We start from the raw sequence: 21,922 nt of genomic DNA, 5'->3' as shown, positions 1-21,922 counted from the left end.
TCACTAACTCAACGTATTCTTCTCTCACACGCATACATCGCGGTCTCCTGAATTCTCCTCTCCCTCTTCAGCCTTGCCCCTCCCGCTTGCTCCGCCCTCCCGCCTTCTTCTACCTCATCGGTCCCCCCCCCCATCGATGCAACGCTCATTGTCTCGCTGCTTGCTGCCAGATGTCCTTCGAGCGCGCCCAATCCCAGTAGCTAGGTCATGTTTTCCGCCCATGACCCGGGCGCGAGCTTCTGGGGAGTGTTGATCAACTCGGACAAAAGCCCAGCCCCGCTCCTTGAACAGCTCTGTTTAGAAATCGCTCACATCATTGTAAGTGGGAGCTCGGAAGGAACTGTATGCGCCCCCGAGGATAAGAACTAAAGCCTGGCTTCTATAAGTCGTCCTTCGACGATTACGCAACGACCGACCTCACACCCGAGCGTTTGGCCACTTTCTACCGCAAAGTCGGCGGCAATTATGATGTGCTCTTCTTACAAACGAAGCCCTCTGCTCTGTCCTTTATCTATCAGCGCCTTGGCTGCTTCCACAGTATCCAACCCACAACCGATGCATACAAACCTCCCGCAATTCCCGCTCTACAACCCAACGGCTTTGTACGATGGCAGACGATACAGTTGCTGCTAGACCCGGATGAGCATTGCCGGTACCTACAAAACGCTGTTGATATCTGGGAGATTGAGAATCCTAATGGGGGCACGTTTCCGAAGACGATTCCTCGCGAGGCCTTTCCCGAATCACCGGACCGGGAAATGGTGGAGTGGCACGAGACAGTAAGCCGACGGTTTGAGATGGACTATGTGAAAAAGAACATCCTTCGTGCATCTCCTCCGAATTTTGGTACCTACCACTATCATTTCAGCCACCACCAAAAGGACGAGCCTGGGGGCTCCAAGGAGACAAATACTTTTCCCAGTCGGCGTAGGACAACTGCGCAGCGAGCCCATGTCACCCCGGACGAGCCAGCACCGTCGAGCCGCCATCAAAGACGTCGCAGCGCCGAGTTTCCCAACTCGTCAACGCGCCGCGTGCAGTCAACTTACTTCAGACCACCACCACCACCACCGCCGCCCCCTCCTGAATTCGCGCCCTCACCCCGGGCGCCCTCACCACCCATGTGGACTAAGTCATCCCCGAAAGCCCGAGGACGTGAGCGCGGGCCTACCGTCTCGCGTCCAGTCAGCCCGACCACTGTACCGGGTCACAACTCTTCGGACGCTTCGTCCGAGGATTCAATAGCTGCAGCACAAGAGGCGGCCAATCGACACAACAGCCGTCACCTGCGTCCTACGCATTCACACAGCAACCATGCCCGTCGGCATTCACACGAAGCTTATGCGCGGAAACCCCAGCGTGACCTCTCACCTGAAGCGCAGCGACGGACCTATACCCACCGCGACATGTTCAACTCCCATTCGGGGCGGCCATATGACTCTGATGGCGGTCGCAGGACCCGCCCGGCACGTGCGTACGCTGAAGAGCCTATCATGCATCCCAGAACCCCAGGCCCTATGTTCCACGAGCATGCCTTCAACGACCCTCCTGTCATGCCCCACAATCAGGATCTCCCTCGTTACTCGCATCCTCATTCTCACGCCCATCCACCGCCCCCTCCCCGCTACGTCAACATGAACATCAACAATCCTTACGTCGGGCGTCCCCACCCCGACATTGACATGTGTGCCGGTGTTGACGACCACCGTCGAAGCTACCGAGTGCCCAACGCCAATTCAGGATACCCTAGCCCGGGTGTATCCGGTCGCACGGCACGTTATCCTCCGAGAGAGGGTGAAGGAACCTATCGGTCGCCGCGATGGGCCAACCCTGTCCCACCGCCCGCGAGGGGTATCCCCGTGGGCATGCCAGATATGGAATATCCGATGCGATCGAGGCGTTCCATGTATGATCGATGAACCGCAAAGAGGTCTGCTTAGAGGAGTTTGACTAGTAGTATATTCTCCGCTCCGAGTCTGGGGTTCAGGACCAACCTTCTTCTTCTTCTTCTTCTTCTTCTTCTTCTTCTTCTTCTTCTTCTTCTTCTTCTTCTTCTTCTTCTTCTACTTCCTCCCGTTGTCCATTGCGGGGTCTAACCCGACAGCAACTGACATCAGCCTCTCTTCTCCCTTAGTCGTTTTTTCGCCTGTCTAGCATAAGGGTTATTGACATGCATGGCAATGTCTTTTGATCATAACAGAGACTTATTTTCCTACTGTTTCGGTCCAGATACATAGAGCGTTTGTGCTTGTCTGGTTTTTCTTTTGGGTGGGTTTGGCGGGACTCTCGCGATATATTCATATATGTATCTGTCCGCGGGGCTTTTGACTGCATGGCTCCCACTCTTGGAGAGAGAGAAGGAGCCGCTTGCTATGATGAATTCACGACGTTATGACCGACCGCATAGGATTATGAATTGTGCAAGAGTAGACAGCTACAAGGACTTACTTTAGAATTTATATTCCATCTATCATCTATCATATCACTATCCTACCCTCAACGTCAATTCTGAGAACCACTTCATACAACAGAGTTGTATCATGAGCTTTTCTAGAGAAAACATGATTCATAGTGGGGAGAGGGGTCTGGTAATCACATATATCCCTTGTCATGAACCAGTATCAGCTGATACTAATACACGGTAATTCATTGTGAATCAGTAAACAGTTGGCAACTGTTAGCGACTGTTGATAACCCTTGACAACTACCAGACAACTACTGACTCCAGTAGCAACTAGTCTTTTCAAGGTTATGAAAGATCCTAACCATTTACTAGTAATTATATCTAGTTGTAAAAGACTTGTGAATAAGTTACTAGCTGTGATACATAGTTAGCAGTACAGTTGAATATATATAACATGATATAAACTATTCACATGATAGTTGATGAGTCTTCATGTTATTTTTGTTGTCGACCGCCATTGTTAGATCTTGACCTAGATTTTTTACTATTAAGTCAGGAAGTAGTTCAAACCTTTTCGAGATTTCTAGAAATTCAGATGAAACTGTTTGACAACCTTTCAAAATCAGTTTATAACTAGTATTGACTAATGAGCTAGTACCGCTACTGCACTGCACCCCCTTTTCGAATTGAAGTTATGTTCAAAGCACAAAAAATCCCAGTGTTGTAAATCTATAAAATACATAAAGGCGACCTCCGGCAAGCGGCAGATGTAGTTACTCGATACGTCCTGACCTGATTATCATCATCGGTATCATCCCAGCTGTACATCATCAAGCCATGTAATATATATTATCTTCAATTACTAACTCTGAACTAAATCAACGTCAACTCATCAACTTAGCATATACCATAATACACCGTATATATACATCATACTACTATATACGAATGCACACTACTCCTGCTCAACCACCATCCAGAACCATCCACACGTATCAATCTAAGTCAGCTGACAACCTCGAACCTAAACCGTAAGCCTCGCGTTCTGAAAGGTAAATCCTTCCTCCTCAAACACGCGACACTTGGGCGTCCGCCCGGGATTCACCGTCACACCCGGCACAACACCTAGCGACGCAAGCACCCGATCGCCGTTGCCGCGATACTCAGGCATACGGTAGCCGCGCTTCCCGAAAATCTCAAACGAGTACCCGTAGGCCGGGCCGCGGAGCTTCAGGGTTTCGACGTTCGGGTTCGGGTTGTGAGAGCGGAAGAACGCGGCGAAGATGTCGTTGAGGAGCTGCGAGTGCAAGATGTCGCGAGGGCCGTAGTAGGGGGCCACGTTTTGGGTCTTGCTGTTGAGCGTGCCCCAGACGAGAAGGACGTCGGCGGAGTGGCAGGGAGCGTTTTTGTCCTGGTTCGGGGAGCAGATGGCCGGCGTGTCGACGATGGTTTGGATGTGACCCTGGGGGATGGAGAGTTGGTAAAGGTGGGGGAAGGGCCCAGTGTTGTTGGTGGTGGTGGTGGTGGTGGCGAGGTTCAGCAGGTAGGACTGCGGACAGGTCCATTCGCTGTGGGTGAGGGCGTCAGCGGCAACGTTGCGGACGCTGTCGGTGTCGTTGGGGTTTAGGGGGAAGGCGTCGGAGGCGATTAGGGTCTTAGCTAGCGAGGAGGGGTATGCGAGGCTGAAGATTTCGGCGAGGGCGGTTTCAGAGGCCCCCAGGCTCTGGGTCACTTCGGCATTGACGTACAGGGCGGCTTCGTCGGCGACGGTGGTGAAGATGACGGGGACACGGTTGGGAAGGCGGTCTTCCGATAGGAGGACATGGAACTGGTCGTCTATGACGCCGCTGCCAGTGTCGTCGACGATGGGCATGATCGGCTCGATAGATGCGAGGAGGTCGCTGGAGTGTAGCCAGTCGCTGGCGAGAGCTTTGGCAGTCGAGGCAATGGCGAGTTCATACTCCGTGCTGTTGTCGAGGTATTTTCTCGCCGGCACTGATCGGAGGCAGGATAGCAGGGCGCTCTCAGAGGTGGTCCCGTTGCAACCCACGGCACTGGAGACGCGAGGGGTGACGATCTCGGTATAGACTCCACGCGTGAACCAGGGCAGGTCGACGGGGGCGGACTGAACGATGGCCCCGCTGAAAAGACCCCGGGCTGCAGACGAAGAAAGCAAGGCAATCGCGCTCTGGCCGCCAGCAGACTGGCCAAAGATGGTGACTTGGGATGGATCTCCACCGAAGGCTTCGATGTGCCGGTTAACCCATTCCAGGGCCATGATTTGATCCCGTAAGCCATAGTTACCCGTCGTGAGGTTACCGATAGTCAGCCAGCCAAGGGCACCAACGCGGTAGTTGATAGTAACAACAACAATATCGTTGCGGCTGGCAAAGTTGCCCCCATCGTAGTCCACCATAGCCGAGGTTCCCGTGGTGAAAGCACCTCCGTAGAGGTAGACTGCAACAGGCTTACGCTTCTTAGAGCCCTTGTCTTTTCTCGCAGGAAGGATAGGGGTATAAACATTCAGGTAGAGGCAGTCCTCGGATATGCCCCCGTTATCCAAGGTGCCATAGCCTGACACAGATTGAATGCAGGATTTGGCCATCTTTGTTGCATCAATGATTCGGGATCCGGAGTAAGGACGCGGCGGTGCAAATCTGAGGTCTTCCAGTGGAGCGTCGGCAAAAGGGATACCCAGAAAGCGAAACGAACGTCCGTCGCGGTAGCCAGTCATGCGATATCCATCGAATTCAATAGAAATTTTGGATGTGTTCACAGCTGTCCTGTCCTGGTCCGTTGTAGGGGGAACGTCGGATGTGCAAAGAGCAGGCAACTCCGAGCTACAAGGTACCGACACGACATCCTTGTGCTCGAGGGAGTAGGCGCGGCAGGCACTGGGACCAGCGTGAGAAACCCAGAGGGTTTCGTTTGGCCGGATGTCATGTACATGGACGAGATAGTCGAGCTGATATGCTAGCTCTGTACCATTGACTTGTGACAGTTCCTGCGCTTGATATAGGCCCTCGCCGATAGACTGACAGCGGGCTTGTGCCTCAAAGCTCGACAGGTGATCATGGACAACAACCGCGGAACTTCCATTGTTCTGAGGGCCAAGGTTGTTGTACTTCAACGCCTGAAGAGTGCCCAGAGAGTCGATACTTGGAGCAATGCTCTTGCCGGTCTCTGGTGTAGCTGGGATTGCGAGGGCCCGACGGCCTAGTAAAAGGGCTCCGGCAAAAAATTGAAGCTGCATCTTCAAAAAAGAAACCTGGCACGACCACTGGATATAACTCGGCGAGTGGTGAATCAGGGCAGCAGCTAGGCTTTATAATGCTACTTAGGCTGCTTGGCCAGGACATTGCGCTTGCGCATATTTCTTCCTTTTGCTCGGAGTACCCGGAAGGGCAACGGAGAGCGCCAGCGGATTCAGAGAGCAAAGCTAGGGCTGCGGCCTATGCATAATACACCTACGGTGAGAGACATTGAAGCGGAATCCGGGGTACTTGAATTGACCCTAAAGTCACGTAGAGTGGATTGGTCGGAGTCACTCAGCAGCAGGAGGTGGCGGAAGTGGCTAATGCAACCAAGTTCTTGGGCGTTCTCATGGAACATTCTCTGCGAGCTACATGATTCTATCTAGCCGAGGGGGGCAACATGAATGGTTCTGTCGGCAAAGTAAACTGGGGAACAACACCCCAGCGTATCCGAGCAGATCCTTGGCGAGCCCATATCTCTTGGACGGACGGACGGCAGCCGGCAACCGACAAGCAAGTTGCTGCAAGCCACTGAGCATTTGTTGAGATGGTGGAGATTTTTGTAGCTCGACGCCGAGCAGCTTAAAGGCTAGATCATTCTTGGCTCGAAGGTCTATGGCCCCATATCTCAAGGTTCCCCTGATTTGGACTAGCTTAATAATGGAAGGCGAAGTTTCCTGCCTGGGATGCTCGTTGGTAGGGTGGTTCACAGTCCTATGATAGTTGCTTCAGTTGATTATGCCCTGTTTGAAGGCTACTTATGACGAAAGCATTGGTCTTGTGTCGGCCTGATTGGGATTAATAATTCGTTGCTCTTGCTGGAGTGAGGCACGCCTTGGATGAGCATCCGAAACTGTATACGAGGACATTCGAAGCGACCTATTCTCACATTGACACTATCAGTTGAGACCACGGCGATGCTAAGGAGAAGCGAATTACCAGGTAAGGAGAATTCCAGCTCAAAGCATGGCCATCTCGGGTGGTAAGCGAATTAAACAATGTGGCTGAGTTCCGTGATAATTACCAAACAGATTACAAAGTCTTCTGACACAACAAGTGAGGACAATCAAATAAAACAGGGTAGGAAGACATGCTATACAATGAGCGTGAGAGTGCAAGTTGAGAGAGAAAAACGAGAGTGGTGAGGTAGTGGAATAAGTTTCCATGATTGATTTTCCTGCTGTTATTCACCTGACCAGCAACGATGAAACAAACAGCCAAACAAACAGCTTCTCCAAATTCTCTTTGCAAGCACATTAAATCAAGTACGATAAGTTGTGGCCAAGCAAGATAAATCAGATGCGACACATATACGTACAATGTGAGTACTGTTCCGCCTACTACAATCACTTGCGAAACCGCTCCACTTCTCGCTGACCCAGAATCTGCTCCTCAGGAAACCAGTTGCCATGCATCCTGTACGGGACTCGCTGCGGCAGAATCACTCGTGACAACTTCCTTCATGCCTACGGCGTCGACGATCCACCATTCACTGCGCGAACCATCAGGTGCCACCCCGTTCTCATCGAGCTGGGACTTGTCGTATATGTAGGTGACCAGCCACCCATCGTATTCCCATTTACTATCCTCACGAGAGACAAACGAAGTCGAAATGAAGGGGATTGCTGCCGTTCTGCACGTACTGTCCTCCGAAAAACTCGTTGGGGATCGAGCCTTCGAAGAAGCAGGGCCGCCAGGATAGAATCTTGATTGTAACAAGAATTCATGGCACCGCAAAGCTCCAATTCGACGGTAGGCGACGCCAGCTGACCGAACCCATTAAGTATCAAGAATACAACAGAACTTCTTGCCAATTCCCTCCCCATGGAAGTGATAGCCCGCGTGGAGTGGTGGCTCCTCCGTGAGAGCCTTCAGACTGCTAGATCCCTGCTGCCCGAGGGTTGCGTTAAGAACTGGACAAGACACGAAGCACTCCAGGTACCAGTTCATATTTCTCCACGCCAGATCTTCCGTATGGCTTGAATCGGTGCAGCAAAGGAGAGTGTTGTAGTAGAAAGAACATGTGACGCCAGGGCCAGGGTCAAGCCAGACTATTTCTAGTATTGAGGAACTGCGTACGCTTACTGTAGGTTGAGTCTACTAATTCCTCTTTCCTACGGGAAGATCACAGAAAGTCTCAGATATGTACTTTGTTTCCTTGTATGTATCGTAAAGCATATCTCATAATAATCTGCAATTATGTACAAGCCTTGCCCATCAAGGCCCCAGGCGTATCACTAACATATACTGTAAGAAAAGGGGAAGAATCAAGCGACGTAAGCCACCTGGCTTCTGACGGGCACGTTTTGATCCGTGTCCGCCGAAGGGAAGCCCTGAACATTGACGCCCTTCCTGAAAAGCAGACAGTGCGTGGAGCCACCAAAGTGGAACATGCCGAGCTGGTCACCCTTGTTGACATGCTGTCCCTCAGCGACGGTGATGTCGCAGGTCGAGACCTCGCACATACCGATACCCAGGAAGGCCATGAGGCCGATATCCGGGTTGTCACACTCAATGAACATAATCGCGCGGGTGGCTGTGGCCGTCAAGAAGCCCTGCGAAGTGACCTCGCCACAAGCATCAATGCCGTGCTTGTGCTTCTCACTGGGATCAGGATCGCCGATGCCCTCGAACAGGGGCTCGGAGTAGTACGTGCCGTCCACGACGTAGGCCTTGACAATCTTGCCGGAGACAGGGCTGTGCCAGCGGTGGTAGCTCAATGCGCTGAGGAAGGCTTGGTAGACAGTGCCACCGTTGAATTGCTCGGCTAGCGGGTCGAAGGCGAGCATGTCGTTGATCGAATAGGGCTGGTGCTTGATCCAGAAGGTATCGCGGGCTTTGACGTTATAGGCGACCTTGTAGGGCTTGGACTCACAGGCGTTGGCAATCACCTTGTCGTCATCGGGGCTGGCAACGGGTCGGATTCCTTCACGAAACAAGCGGGTGAAGAAATCGTCCCAGGACTTATAGCCATGGTGGGGAGCGGAGGGGTCACAGATGAACATCTCCTCAAAGGTGTGGTTGGTTTTGCCGCCCAAGTTGGCCACCTCGACCAAGTCGGACTTGCCCGTCTCGCCGAACCAGCCGTTTGCGGACTCATCGAGGACAGATGCTGACTCTGGGGATTTTAAAAACTCACCCCAGGCGTTGAGGACTTTCTTAAGCATTCGGTTGACATCGGGGTCCAGGAAGGCGGCGTATCCCGAAGGGGTGCCCATAGGCCAGTCGAGAACGGCGTTAATGGGCAGCCCAACAAGTCCCACGCGGTGAGAGAAGTCGTTCCAGGAGGGGGCGGTGGTGATCAGGTGGTTGAGGACTTCCAACATGTGCTTGTAGTCGCGTAGCTGGGGGCAGCCAGTCGGATCGGTCGAGTAGGTTCGGTTGCGCGGAATCTCACCAAACATGGCAGCCATGAGCAGGTAGACCCTCGAGTTGGATTCAATGAGGTCTTGAAACTCTTGCAAGACGGGGTGCAGCTTCTCAGGCTTGTTGCGATCGACGTGGGCTATCACGCCGCCTACCCATTCGTGGTGCTCGTCCAGGGTGGAGGGCATCCATTTTCCGACACTGGGACAAAAAAGTTAGTTCATTAGGGGACTGCAGAAGTAATGATACCGAAAGCAGGGCTTACCGGTGCATTCGGGGAGTGTGGTGCTTCTGGTGGTTGTTATGAGGAGACATGATGGGTAGTGGACTGGATGATCTTGGCGGAATGTATGAGGAATCTGGGGAAGAAGCTTGGCTATGCTGGGCAGGAACGAGCTCAGTTTATACCATTCCATGTTGGTATACAACAGCCTGATATGACAATAGCTTTGCATCATCATGATGCTGTAGAGACACGGGTGTGGCTCAAGAAGTGGATCATGTATTACGAGGCTGCAGTGGGAAATCGGGCTGAGGCTGCAATGGCTGTGATGTCATGCAAGGATGTAGTCTTCCGACGATCGCCGGTGCCTGCAGCTAACCTGCGTCCATTCACTTTGCTTAACAATCTGGACTCTCAGTAATTATCCCCATTGATGATGCTAGCCTTTGAGTAAGATGCCTCAATGATTCAAAGCCATGTACTTCAGCGAGGATGGGGGAAAAGGAAGAAGGAAAGGTTTTGGCCGTTCGGCTATGGTCACGGGACTGCCAACTACTACTTAATGTTGTTTGAGCACATCATCAAGGATAATTTCAGGCATCCTATAATTATTCTCAGCTCTGCCTGAGTTGAATCCCTCTTACCTACAATCTCGCCAGTCTGTTCGAGTTTACCATGTCTAATTTCATTTGTCCCACTGCCCACCTCATAATCATTTGCACAACCGTGTCGATCTGCTCCGCGGTGTTATCAGCATGGATCATGAGTCGCACCCGGCCCAGTTCTTTGGGAACGATAGGGAACTCGACTGCATTGACCCAGAATCCAGCCTGTTGAAGGCTCTCGGCCAGGTAGCGCGCCTTGCCAGGCTGTGTGATTAGTCCAAAGATTGCGGACTTGAATACCCTAGATTGCCAGCCCCTCTCGGTCGGCAGTCGAATGATGCCTCTATCCTTGACTTCTTGCCACCGAGGGTGGTCTGTCAGAGTCCAATAGGTGTATCCAATGTTGTGCTGCAGCCGCGCTCGACGCTACGATCTCGAGGTGAGAATTTCTTTCAGTCACGGAACTGGCTCTTGACTAACCTTTTCCCCGTCCTCGCTTGCCAGTATCTCATATCCAGCTCTCATAGCTGCAACTGACACAAAGCTAGGAGCCGTTGTGAATATGACATTCTTGGAATAGTTCAGCAAGATTTGCTTAATAGTGTTGTTGCATAAGACGACACCTTCCAGATATATGTCAGTATAAGGGTTGCAGCCGAAGCCCTAAGAGTCTCACCTCCGGATGACCCAAGGGCTTTACTATAGGTCTGGACCCTGATTGTGAAATCCTTTTCCAGACCATGATGACGGACCAGGCCAGCTCCGTTCGGGCCAACGAGGCCATGGGAATGGGCTTCATCAACCACAAGCACATAATTACCCAGTGGGAGTGATTCAGATGCAACACGGACTATTTCATGTATCGGCGCCTCATCCCCATCCATGCTGTAGACTGATTCAAAGCAGATGAAAATGACATTGTTTCCCTCTGCAATCCCGGGGTTCTGCGCCCGAGCATAATTAAGGTAGTGCTGGAGTGAGGCTGTGTCATTGTGCATGAACGGCAATGCCTTAGCACGTCCATTCCTAATGCCCTGACGCGCGCAGGCGTGCATCAGCTCGTCAAATACCACTATATCTCCTGGCTGTGAAATCACAAACCAGACCGCCACATTTGCGTCGTACCCAGAGTTGAATATCATCGCATCTTCTGCTTGGTAGAACGCAGCGAGGTCGCGTTCCAGGTCGGCAAGGTATTGCCTGGTACCTTCGAAGACACGGGTGGTGCTGGCTCCGATAGTGAAGTGTGGATGCATCTCAAGCTGCTGAAGGAAAGCTTGACTCAACATACCAGAGCTCGAGAGGGAAAGAGTATCATTCGATCCGAAATCAATCGTGCCTTGCACAGCCTTGTGTGATGCTGGTTCAATGAGTCTACCCTCACGCTCGCGTCGATTCAATGAGAGTTGGAGTTTCTGATAAAGAATCTCTTGGCCCAGAGTCATATTGCGAAAAGTTCTTGTCGTACGCTGTTTTATGCTAAGGACTCACACAAGTGTGTCTGCTTAGTTTCTTGTGGTTTATAAGTTGGTGGTAGCTCCAGCATAATTGAGCATACACCCTCGCAGTTCAAAGCTATTTGCTCACTTAGCAAGGTATGCCAACCTCTGTCGAAGGATATCCGGGTTTCTCATGCAGAATCCGGTATCATGGACACAAAAGCCTGGCTGAGAGACTCGAGATTCCGGCATGAAATGGTGCAAATCAAGGACATGTCTTTCTCAAATGCCAACAGTCATGAATGTTCCGGTGCAAGCGATTGTTTACAAGATTTCATCGAACATAAAATGATACCGAAGGTCTCGCCGCGAACGGGAGGCAACCCTAGAAGTATCCAGGCACGCCATGGTTCTGTCGATCTAATAGTAAGCCAAGCCCAGGAATGTGTGATCTACCTTCAGTGAAGAAACCCATAGTTCCCGGCAGCTTGCCGCCATGTTATTCTAAATAGTCGATTGCGCGGGCGTGGCTTTGATTTAAATTGATGGCGTTCAAGCCTTCTCTAGAACCAGGCAACAAATGATGGGAACCCAGCCACTGGCAGTCACAGGCTCCAGAAATCACTTCTTGCATTGATATTGAGTCTCATCGTGCTTGTTTTGATGTGAAAGCAAAGACTCATCTGTCTCGCGCAGTGGCAACGTCAGAGACTAAACCTTCTGCTGGCCTCCGGATAAGCAGTGAAGGAACAGAAATGAGATGAGCAGAAGAAGCTGCTGGTCCTCAGACTGTAACTGTAATATTCCCTTCCAGCTTCTGAAACCTTCCTGAGCGGGAAATCGCTATAGAAGACCCTAAAGGATTCTTGTTTATTGTTTGCAGACTGGTTTACGCATTCACTTGATTTTCCCTAACTATTTCAGCTGCAAATGCCAATACCTCCTACTATTTAGATATGTACTGTATCTGCTCTCGATCAATCAGCGTGTGGATTTGTGAAATATATTACTATATGACTGTACACGTTCGGAGTACAATCGGAAAGACCGGAACAAACCTAGCAAGCTGCATATTCCAGAAAAGGCACCGTACTCTGTACCAGGCACAGGCACAGGCACAGGTACCAAAGTTCCGAACATCCGCCAGATTTCTTTGTAATTGTTTTCAAGTGATGATGATGTCAGTAACTGTGGTTGGTTATTGACAAAACAGTACTCCGGAGTACAGTAATCAACCAATTCTCCGACGGAACCTTCCCACCAGTCCCTGCCCATCTGGCCAGTGCTGAGTAAGAAATCTATTTTGAAGGCGGTACTCAATCGTTAATACGGGACTGCTATAGGAGGCCAAGAATCCCACAGTGGGGGCAACCAAAAGCAAAGCATGGAAGAAGCAAAAGCCACGGCACTTCAACTTCTTTTTCTACCCCAAGCCATGCATTGTTATTCGTTAATGTTCTTGTTGGGCTACAGGAACAATCCCTGGGCCTGGTTGCCGCCAACTGCCAGCCCACTTTGAGCCGTGGCTTGTTTCCAATTGTCTCCAGCAGAAACTTTCAGAAACTTGACAGTGACTTCTTCCGCAAACCCTGGGCGAGAAAAGTAAGATACAAAAAATACTACTAACTACAGTATCAGGGCTGTTGCCCACGCCTCGATTCGATGGTCCCGCACTGGTTAGTTACAGACTTAACAGTTACAGAGGTGGGGCGGGGCAAGTCGCGGGATGCCGAGTGATGGAACGTCCCTTTCTTTTCTTACCTTTTCCCTGTCTGTTTTCTCCACTCACACCGGGTCCTCGATCGAAAATAGGCCCTGCACTGCACCACTTGCTCATCCTTCCGGTAACTGTACCTCGCGACTACGACTACTCATGCGTATGCACTTTTTGTCCCATGGCCACTCACTGCCCATTGACCACCACCTTTGAGGTCGCACGGACTCACAAGTTTGCGCAGTACTTACTCCGGCGTACTGTACAACAAACTGCCTGACTCCTGTGGCAAAATAGCCTGGATTGATGGCAACCTCGCCTCGGATCGTGTCAATTGAGCGAACATGAGAGGCTTTCACCCGGTCAACAAGCAAGACAGGACATCTGGTCTAGACAACATCATGAGACCCGAATGGCTTTGCAGAATCAGTCGCAGGAACAACAGCCCGAACAAGCTGTTGGAGACGGCCGTTTCACGCCGCTGACACCATCTCAGCATAGCTTCGCTCAGTCTCGCTTTCTCTGTCCATCCCAATCTCTCCGCGAACTGTCAACTCAGCTGTTATTTTATCTGTTTCTGTTGACTGTGCCAGACTGACACGGAAATAAATTAATGCTCGACGTAGATCAAAGAGGTCTCGGTCTAAATAGCCTGCAGATGGTAATGACGCTTATCGCCAGAGTCCAGATACGGCAAATGGAACCTCTGCCGGCCGGGCTTGAGAACGGCCAGGTTTTGACAACCCAGACTGATCTCAGTGGATGTTGATACAGGAAGAACTTTTTGTATGAGCATTATTGGTTCTGATTTCTCTGGTTGGACCAACGGCTGAGTTAGAACTGATAGCGGAACCCCGAGATTGCTGGGTTTCTGACTTCCAGCCCTCCTCCTCCCCTCCATCTGCACCTGCAATGAGCCAGAGAGAGAAACAAAAGTGGGAATCGGGTCCCCATCATGAGAAAACACATTGGTCCCGATTCATCCAATCATCCAATCCTGATATGACGTTTCTTAATTTAGCCAACCATCATGGGCGACAGTGGGGTGGATGTCTTGGATTGCCCACCGCACCGCGGCCCTACTGCGGGTCTGTGGTTTCGGATGTCTCATGTCGCCTCGTCGAACAATACTGCGGTCCTCGTCATAGTTGGAGAGCCACCACTTGCAAAAGCACTCCAGCTGCGCTCCATTTTTCTCCCCCATCTCGCCCGCATGATAGGATTTCTTCTTCTGCTGCCATAATCCCTGTCCTGTTGGTGTTGGTTTATCCAACAAGTCATTCGTTTTTTGTTCGCTACTCTTTCCACCCTCCAAACTCCTTCGTACTTCTCGCCGCTCGTTCGCTTGTCCGGAATCAGGGCATGTAGGAGAATTTCGATTAGGTTACTATCTCTTGTTGAGTCGCGCAATTATTGGTGCAGACCACGTTCTGGATGTTCGTCCCGGAGATGCAGCGCTCAGCGATTTTGATCTTATCGTTGCTGAGCATCGCTGCATTCTGCTGGCCGTATGATGAATCGCTCGTTGACTACAATCTAAACGAGAACAAAACCGCTGAACATCCGATCAACTACTGGGGAGAATGGTCGGATCACACATATCATCCCTCGCCGGACAACTGGCGCTTCCCCGTCTATACGATTTTCTTAGATCGCATCGCCAACGGCGATCCCTCTAATGATGACATTAATGGGACCACCTTCGAACATGTGCTGAATTCGAATCAAATGCGTCATGGAGGCGACCTTGTTGGGCTGATCGACTCGCTGGATTATATCCGGGGTATGGGCTTCAAGGTATGTAGATCCACCGACGTTTTTCGGTGACTTACTGATCGTTCAGGCTATCTACTTTGCCGGAACAGCTTTGATGAACCTGCCTTGGGCCTATGATGGCTATTCCCCGGTTGATACCACTCTTCTCGACATGCACCACGGCACGCTCGAGGATTGGCGACGGACCGTTACCGAGATCCACGATCGCGACATGTACGTGATCATGGATAACACGCTGGCAACGTAAGTACCATCTGTCCCTTTCAATCCGATTCTCCAAGCTGACAGCTCCCAGCTTGAGTAATTTGATTGGTTTTAAGGGCCATCTCAACGACTCCGCGGATTTCAACCCGAAAGAGTACGAAGTCGAGTACATCTCGGACAGACAGTATGCGGACTTTCATTTCGGGAACGAATACAACGAGACCTGCAATTACCCAAGATTCTGGAACGAAACTGGCTATCCTTTGACGAGCGGGGGCGTTGAAGATTTGAAAGGCTGCTACAACAGTGACTTTGATCAATACGGAGAACTCGAAGCGTTTGGTAACTTTCCTGACTGGAAGCGACAGCTTACGAAGTTCGCCTCCGTACAGGATCGTCTCAGAGAATGGCACAAGCCTATCCGCGATGTTATTACTCGACATTCCTGTATTGTGATTGCTAGCCTCGATATCGATGGTTTTCGATTCGATAAAGCTGTCCAGTCGACCCTAGATGCACTGGGTGACATTACTGCGGTTTACCGTGAATGCGCGAAGAAATTCGGCAAGGAGAACTTCTTTCTCCCGGGAGAAATCACGTCCGGAAATACATTCGGTAGTCTGTATCTTGGCCGTGGCCGTCAGCCTGATCAGACGCCAGACTCTGCAGGAGCTGCCGTCAAGTTGACGAATACTTCTGATGAGTACTTCCTCCGTGAGGACGGGCTTCAGGCACTTGACGCTGCTGCCTTTCACTACACAATTTACCGGTCGATGACGCGTTTCCTTGGGATGGACGGTAATTTGGTCGCTGGTTTTGACTTGCCCACGGACTTCATCGAGGCTTGGAACGGGATGCTGGTCACTAACGACATGATCAACGCAATTACGGGCGAGCTTGACCCGCGACACATGTATGGTGTCTCCAACCAGGACAACTTCCGCTGGCCTGCTATCAAAAATGGCACTGTCAAGTACCTTCTCGGTCTCTATATTGTCACTCTGGAGCTGCCTGGCATTCCTCTCGTTCTGTGGGGTGAGGAACAGGCCATGTATGTGTTTGACGCCACAGCCTCGAATTACCTGTTTGGTCGACAGCCCATGACATACCATACCGCCTGGTGGACGCACGGCTGCTTCAACCTGAACACTTCCAAATTCTACGACTTCCCCAATGAGAAGGGTCTGTACGGCTGCAACGATATCACAGTCACTTACGACCAGCGGAACCCGGCCCACCCTCTGCGCAACATCATGAAGCGGATGTTTGAGGTCCGCGAGCACTACCCGGTCGCCAACGATGGGTTTTACCTCGAGACGATTTCGCAGCTGACCAAGGACATTTATCTGCCTGGGTCTTCGACGACGCCTACAGTCACTGGTCTCTGGTCAGTGTTGCGGAGCTACTTCCCAGGCGTCCAGAAAGAGTCAGACACGGCCAACAACACCATCTGGCTTGTCTACCACAACGACAACAAAACAGTCACGTACGGTGATAACTGTAGCAACAAGAGTTCTGCATTGCTGTCCCCGTTCAAATCGGGCAAGAAGCTGAAAAACGTTTTCTACCCGTACGATGAGCTCGAGCTCGAGGATGGCCCCAGCGGTCAGGACTACGGATGTTATCGTGGCATGAAGTTGCTTCCTTGGGAATACCGTGCCTACATAGAGGCTGATGACTTCATCGAGCCTCGTCCTACTGTCACCGAATTCGTGCCCGGACATGACGTACGCTTACTTTCTATGGAAGACCAGGCTCAGACCGTCAATATCTCGTTTGGCTACTCGAAAGTAATGGATTGCGATGCTCTTACCGAAGCATTCTCCCTCAATTCCACGACTCACAAGGGCGTCACCCCCTCCCTGGACAAATCTAGCGTCAGCTGCACCAATGTCACTGCACGAACAACCAAGGAAAATTATGTCGGCGAGATCCCCACGGTCTGGACATGGTCCGCTCAGCTAAATGATGTCTACCATGGAATTCACCAGCTGACTGTTAAGAACATCTCCTCCGCTGCTGGAACCCATACCGACTCTGTGGACCGATTCTTGTTCCGCGTTGGGTCTCCCACCAACCCCTTGATCTCGCCGCTAATGAACTACTCGACCACACTGGTGCACAAATCCGATAATGGGAATATCATCGTGCAGCACGAGGCTGCGGGTGCCGATCAGTTCCGCTATTCGACGACCTTTGGCCGCACTTGGTCCAACTGGACCACATATGAAGGTGGCAACACGACCATCAAAGAGCTCGAGTTCGACGGCACCAAGAACCAGAAGTGGAAGGGTACCCACGTTCAGGTGCAGTATTTCTCTAGACTCACTGGTAGCAGCTCATACCTCCAGGAGGGGGATGTTGATTGGGAGGAAGGAGCTGTCCGCCGGTTCCCGCACTTGTGGTGGAATGGTCCATACAATCAATACGGTTATGACTCTGGTCTAGATGCAAAAATGCACTATGACAACGATACGCAGCGCTGGAAGTACGACTTTGTTACCGAGTGGCCCTCTGTGGGACAGATCAGTGTTTGGGGAATTGGAGAGGATGGTATCCCTGATACAACAGAGGTGTACGGAGATGTCGACAACTCGTCCGTGGTGCAGAAGCTTCCCCCGTCGTATCTTTCTTCCAATGTCATTAACATCACTGAGTTGCCTCCTTTCCCACATCTTGGATGGACTATTTCACTGAACGATGCCAATCTCCGGTATGAGCTGCTTCCAGTTGGATCGGGTTGGGCCCAGCTGGTGCTCTATGTTCTACTGTGGGTTATCCCTATCCTCATGGGTCTTGTGGGTGTTTACCTGTTCATTCGGACATTCTACCGCGTTGAGCTCAATACGGACGGTAATATGGCCACCAAGGATGGTGCAATGCCGCTTGTATTCTGGCGCAGACTCAGAGACAAGCTTGGAAGTGACGACGACTCGGTTCACGCAATGTCAGACGTATCAGCAGGACCGATGGAAGTGGCAATTGCTGGCGTTCCTGAAGAACGACGGACAGTGTTGATCGCTACCATGGAGTACAACATCGAGGACTGGAAGATCAAGGTTAAAATTGGTGGTCTTGGTGTGATGGCGCAACTCATGTCTGCGAACTTGAAGCACCAGAACCTGATTTGGGTTGTGCCATGTGTCGGAGATATCGAGTACCCTACCGACTCGCCCGCTGAACCTTTTACTGTCACTATCCTGGACAAGCCTTATCTGGTCAACGTTCAGTATCACATTGTGGATAATATCACCTATGTGCTTCTCGACGCGCCAGTCTTCCGTCAACAGACGAAAGCGGAGCCTTACCCACCCCGTATGGACGATCTTGAGAGTTCAATCTACTACTCAGCCTGGAACCAGTGTATCGCTGAGACTATCAAGCGATTCCCCTCGATCAACCTCTATCATATTAACGACTTCCATGGCTGTTTGGCGCCCCTATACCTTTTGCCGAACCAGACAATTCCTGTCTGCTTGTCTTTGCACAACGCTGAATTTCAGGGTCTCTGGCCGTTGCGTACGCAGCAAGAGAAGAAGGAAGTCTGTTCTGTCTTCAATCTCCCCGTCGAGGTTGCCACCAAGTATTGCCAGTTTGGAAACGTACTCAACCTTCTCCATACTGGAGCCAGCTACTTACGATTCCATCAACGCGGATTCGGTGCGGTGGGTGTGTCCAACAAGTACGGAAAGCGCTCCTGGGCCCGTTACCCAATTTTCTGGAGTCTGGAGAAAATTGGCAGTCTTCCAAACCCTGACCCATCTGACACGGCCGCCCTGGACGAGAATGCTGACGCTCCCCTCCTAACCACCGAAGAGCGGATTGAGCACAAGCTGCAGGCGCAGAAATGGGCTGGATTGAACGAGGATCGTGACGCCGATCTGCTTGTGTTCGTGGGCCGATGGTCGAAACAGAAGGGTGTGGATTTGATTGCCGATGTCATGCCTGCAATCCTCTCTGCTAGACCTAATGTCCAATTGATCTGTGTAGGCCCGACCATTGATCTTTACGGCAAGCTGGCGGCCACTAAGCTGCAGCGGATTATGGAGATGTTCCCTGGCAGAGTCTTCTCTAAGCCGGAGTTTACTGTCTTGCCTCCTTATGTCTTCTCGGGTGCTGATTTTGCGCTCATTCCATCGCGAGACGAGCCTTTTGGCTTGGTTGCCGTTGAGTTTGGTCGGAAGGGCGCGCTGGGAATCGGTTCTCGCATTGGTGGACTGGGTCAGATGCCAGGTTGGTGGTATACTGTGGAATCGGATGCAACACGTCACTTGTTGCATCAGCTGAAAAAGGCAATTAAGTCTGCGCTCGACTCGACTCAGGAAGCACGCGAGGCAATGCGGGCCAATTCCGCCAAACAGCGTTTCCCTGTGCTTGAGTGGATTCAGAAACTCGAGGTGCTACAGCGAACTGCGATCCAGATCCATCACAAGAAGAATAAGGGCACCGTTGCAGGCCCCATGCCTGAATCGCAGACCTACTGGGAGACGCCGAGCATGCCCGCCAGTGCCCGTGATTCTACGCTGAGTCTTACAGGTCTTGCTGGGGAAGGTTCGGAAAATTCTCCTGGGAAGGTGATGCTAAATGCACAATCAAGACTGCAGGAACTACAGGCAGATGACAACAGGAATAGTGGCCTGGGCCGTAAACTATCTCTCGGTCGACGAGCGGGACCTGGCCGAGGCAAGAAACTTCTTGGTAAACCGCGCAACAGTCGAATCACCGAGCAGGAGGACGACGACCTGACTGATTTCGATGACGAAACCGATGCTACTCAACAGTCGGACTACATATCTCCCGATGAGGCGATGAGAGCAGTCAACAGCACTCTGGCGGCACAGGAACTCGGTCAGACTCTTGGAAATGGGAGTTCGCTCTCACTGGCCGGTACCCGACGCGGTTCTCATCTGGGACTGCCAGGCTCACCCTGCCAGATATCACGAGCGTCCTCTCCTCTTCCAACACCGCTCGAGTGGCCGTTGTCTCCAGGCCTCAGCGAAACGGTTCCCTTCGCCCATGCTCGCAATGTGTCCGTTCTCTCTCTGCCTTCAGTCGTCGGTGATCACAGCCATGGTAACGAGACCCAGCCTGTCTTCGAACTCCAGAAGGTCGATCCTACCTTCACGGACAGCATGGGCCACTTTACTCGGCGCTTCGAGGAGCGTCTGAGAAAGTACGACAAAAACTCCATCAATGATGACTGTATCGAGACGTATCTCATGAAGAGTGAACGCAAATTCTTCAACATGTACAGTGATGCGCAGCTGAAGAAGCACATCGTGGACCGTCCCATGACCTCACCCAAGTCTGAGAGTTTTGTCCAGGATACCTCGTACAACCGTGTCTCAGACGCTGGTCCGAACTCCAACGAAGACGAGATTGACCGATGGCTCGCTCGTCTGGGGTATAGGCGCCCGATGTTCCTCCAGCGCTTCATGAGACGACGCATCGGAAATTGGCCCATATACGCTCTCTTCCTTGGTCTGGGACAAATCATTGCAACGAATTCCTCGCAAATGACCTTGTTGGCAGGCCAGGTTGGTGAAACTGCCTCGAAGGTGTACATCATTGCCGCCATCTACTGTGTATCTTCGATCTGTTGGTGGTTGCTTTTTTACTCTCTTCCGTCGGTGATCGTCCTCAGTCTTCCCTGGTTCATCTACTGCATGGCTTTTGTGGTCATGGGTATCTCGCCGTTTGGTGCCTCTACTCTCGGTCGCGTCTGGGCTCAGAATGTTGCAGCTGGTGTCTACGCGGCGGCGTCCTCTAGCGGCTCGCTCTTCTTCGCCCTCAACTTTGGGGATCAGGGCGCCGTTCCCGTTAAAGATTGGATGTTCCGTGCCGCTATGATCCAGGGTATTCAGCAAATTTACACTGTCGCCCTGTGGTACTGGAGTGAGAGAGTCACGGCGGTCGAGGTTGCCGGTGTGACCACGCTCACTCTGAGCGACTGGCGTCTGACCGCTGTGGTGATGCCCATCGCTGCCCTCTGCTTCGTGATCGGTGTCCTCCTTGCGCTTGGTCTTCCAAAGTACTATCGTCAAGCACCGAGCCGCATCCTTGACTTCTACACCTCGCTCCTTCGGCGTCGCATTGTTCTCTGGTTCTTCTTCATGGTGATTATTCAGAACTGGTTCCTTGCCGCTGCAACGGGTCGCAATTGGTCCTTCCTGTGGTCTTCTCAGCATGCGAAAACGTGGCAGGTTGTTATCCTTGTCATCGGATTCTTCATCATTCTCTGGATTGCCATCATGCTTCTCTTCCGCTACTTGGGCAAGGAACATACCTGGGCGCTTCCTGTTTTCGGATTGAGTCTGGGAGCACCCCGGTGGGCTCAAATCTGGTGGGGAACCTCCAACGTTGGGAAATACCTTCCTTGGGCTGGTAGCCTCACCTCTGGTGCGCTGATCTCGCGAGCGATCTGGCTCTGGCTGGGTGTTCTTGACGAGATTCAGCAAGTTGGCCTGGGTATGATCCTCCTACAAACGCTGACGCGAGTACACGTGTGCTTTGTTCTTCTGGCCGCGCAGGCTCTCGGTTCCATCGCGACCATTGCCGCGCGTGGATTCGCCCCTAACAAGGTTGGACCGGGTGGTGTTTCCCCTGACGTGGGCACCAGTGTCGACAAGGTCGGGAACGCATGGTTCTGGATCTCGCTTTTCTTTCAACTTCTAGCCGCGTAAGTCTTGTTCCACTTCCTTTGCTCGTGTGGTGGGTGCATCGGTACTAATGTTGCTCTAGCTGGGGATTCTTCTTCTTCTACCGAAAGGAACAGCTTAGTCGGCCTTGATGTGATCATGACTTGTGTTGGATTGTCTTGTTTTTTTTTTTTTTGCATTCATCTTATCTGCATCTATAGAAGGCCGGTATAGACTCATTTGGTCTTGTGGCAATTGGACTTTTTACCATGTTGATACTTAGCGTTGTGGGCATGATC

At 51.6% G+C, this 21,922-nt stretch overlaps 5 protein-coding genes across 5 annotated transcripts; 2 read left to right on the top strand and 3 right to left on the bottom strand.

Annotated features, from left to right (window-relative positions):
* Positions 1 to 20: 20 nt before the first annotated feature.
* Positions 21 to 2,073, top strand: BP01DRAFT_358324 (uncharacterized protein). The gene is made up of 2 exons (XM_025575405.1): positions 21 to 318; positions 387 to 2,073. Exons 1-2 carry the CDS (start codon positions 208 to 210, stop codon positions 1,917 to 1,919), a joined length of 1,644 nt encoding a protein of 547 aa, XP_025429590.1. The 5' UTR covers positions 21 to 207; the 3' UTR covers positions 1,920 to 2,073.
* A 1,291-nt stretch (positions 2,074 to 3,364) lies between these two features.
* BP01DRAFT_322801 (putative cholinesterase) lies at positions 3,365 to 5,657 on the bottom strand (the record flags this gene model as incomplete). The annotated part of the gene is made up of 1 exon (XM_025572776.1): positions 3,365 to 5,657. The coding sequence occupies one exon, from the start codon at positions 5,655 to 5,657 to the stop codon at positions 3,429 to 3,431; it is 2,229 nt and encodes a 742-aa protein (XP_025429589.1). The 3' UTR covers positions 3,365 to 3,428.
* A 2,135-nt stretch (positions 5,658 to 7,792) lies between these two features.
* On the bottom strand, positions 7,793 to 9,360 carry BP01DRAFT_358321 (phosphatidylserine decarboxylase family protein). The gene is made up of 2 exons (XM_025575404.1): positions 9,290 to 9,360; positions 7,793 to 9,225 (listed from the first exon to the last, which is right to left on the bottom strand). Exons 1-2 carry the CDS (start codon positions 9,337 to 9,339, stop codon positions 7,926 to 7,928), a joined length of 1,350 nt encoding a protein of 449 aa, XP_025429588.1. The 5' UTR covers positions 9,340 to 9,360; the 3' UTR covers positions 7,793 to 7,925.
* Positions 9,361 to 9,849: 489 nt separating this feature from the next.
* BP01DRAFT_344212 (aminotransferase class I/II-fold pyridoxal phosphate-dependent enzyme) lies at positions 9,850 to 11,297 on the bottom strand (the record flags this gene model as incomplete). Its single annotated transcript, XM_025573551.1, has 3 exons — positions 9,850 to 10,278; positions 10,333 to 10,475; positions 10,529 to 11,297. The coding sequence occupies 3 exons, from the start codon at positions 11,295 to 11,297 to the stop codon at positions 9,892 to 9,894; spliced, it is 1,299 nt and encodes a 432-aa protein (XP_025429587.1). The 3' UTR covers positions 9,850 to 9,891.
* Positions 11,298 to 14,344: 3,047 nt separating this feature from the next.
* On the top strand, positions 14,345 to 21,848 carry ags3 (alpha-1,3-glucan synthase Ags3). Its single transcript, XM_025580260.1, has 4 exons — positions 14,345 to 14,802; positions 14,849 to 15,024; positions 15,077 to 21,664; positions 21,727 to 21,848. Exons 1-4 carry the CDS (start codon positions 14,440 to 14,442, stop codon positions 21,773 to 21,775), a joined length of 7,176 nt encoding a protein of 2,391 aa, XP_025429586.1. The 5' UTR covers positions 14,345 to 14,439; the 3' UTR covers positions 21,776 to 21,848.
* The last annotated feature ends 74 nt before the right edge of the window (positions 21,849 to 21,922 follow it).

This window comes from Aspergillus saccharolyticus, assembly GCF_003184585.1.
Source record: "Aspergillus saccharolyticus JOP 1030-1 unplaced genomic scaffold BP01scaffold_25, whole genome shotgun sequence".
Taxonomy (NCBI): Eukaryota; Fungi; Ascomycota; class Eurotiomycetes; order Eurotiales; family Aspergillaceae; genus Aspergillus; species Aspergillus saccharolyticus.
This window is presented reverse-complemented; position numbering and strand designations above follow the sequence as displayed.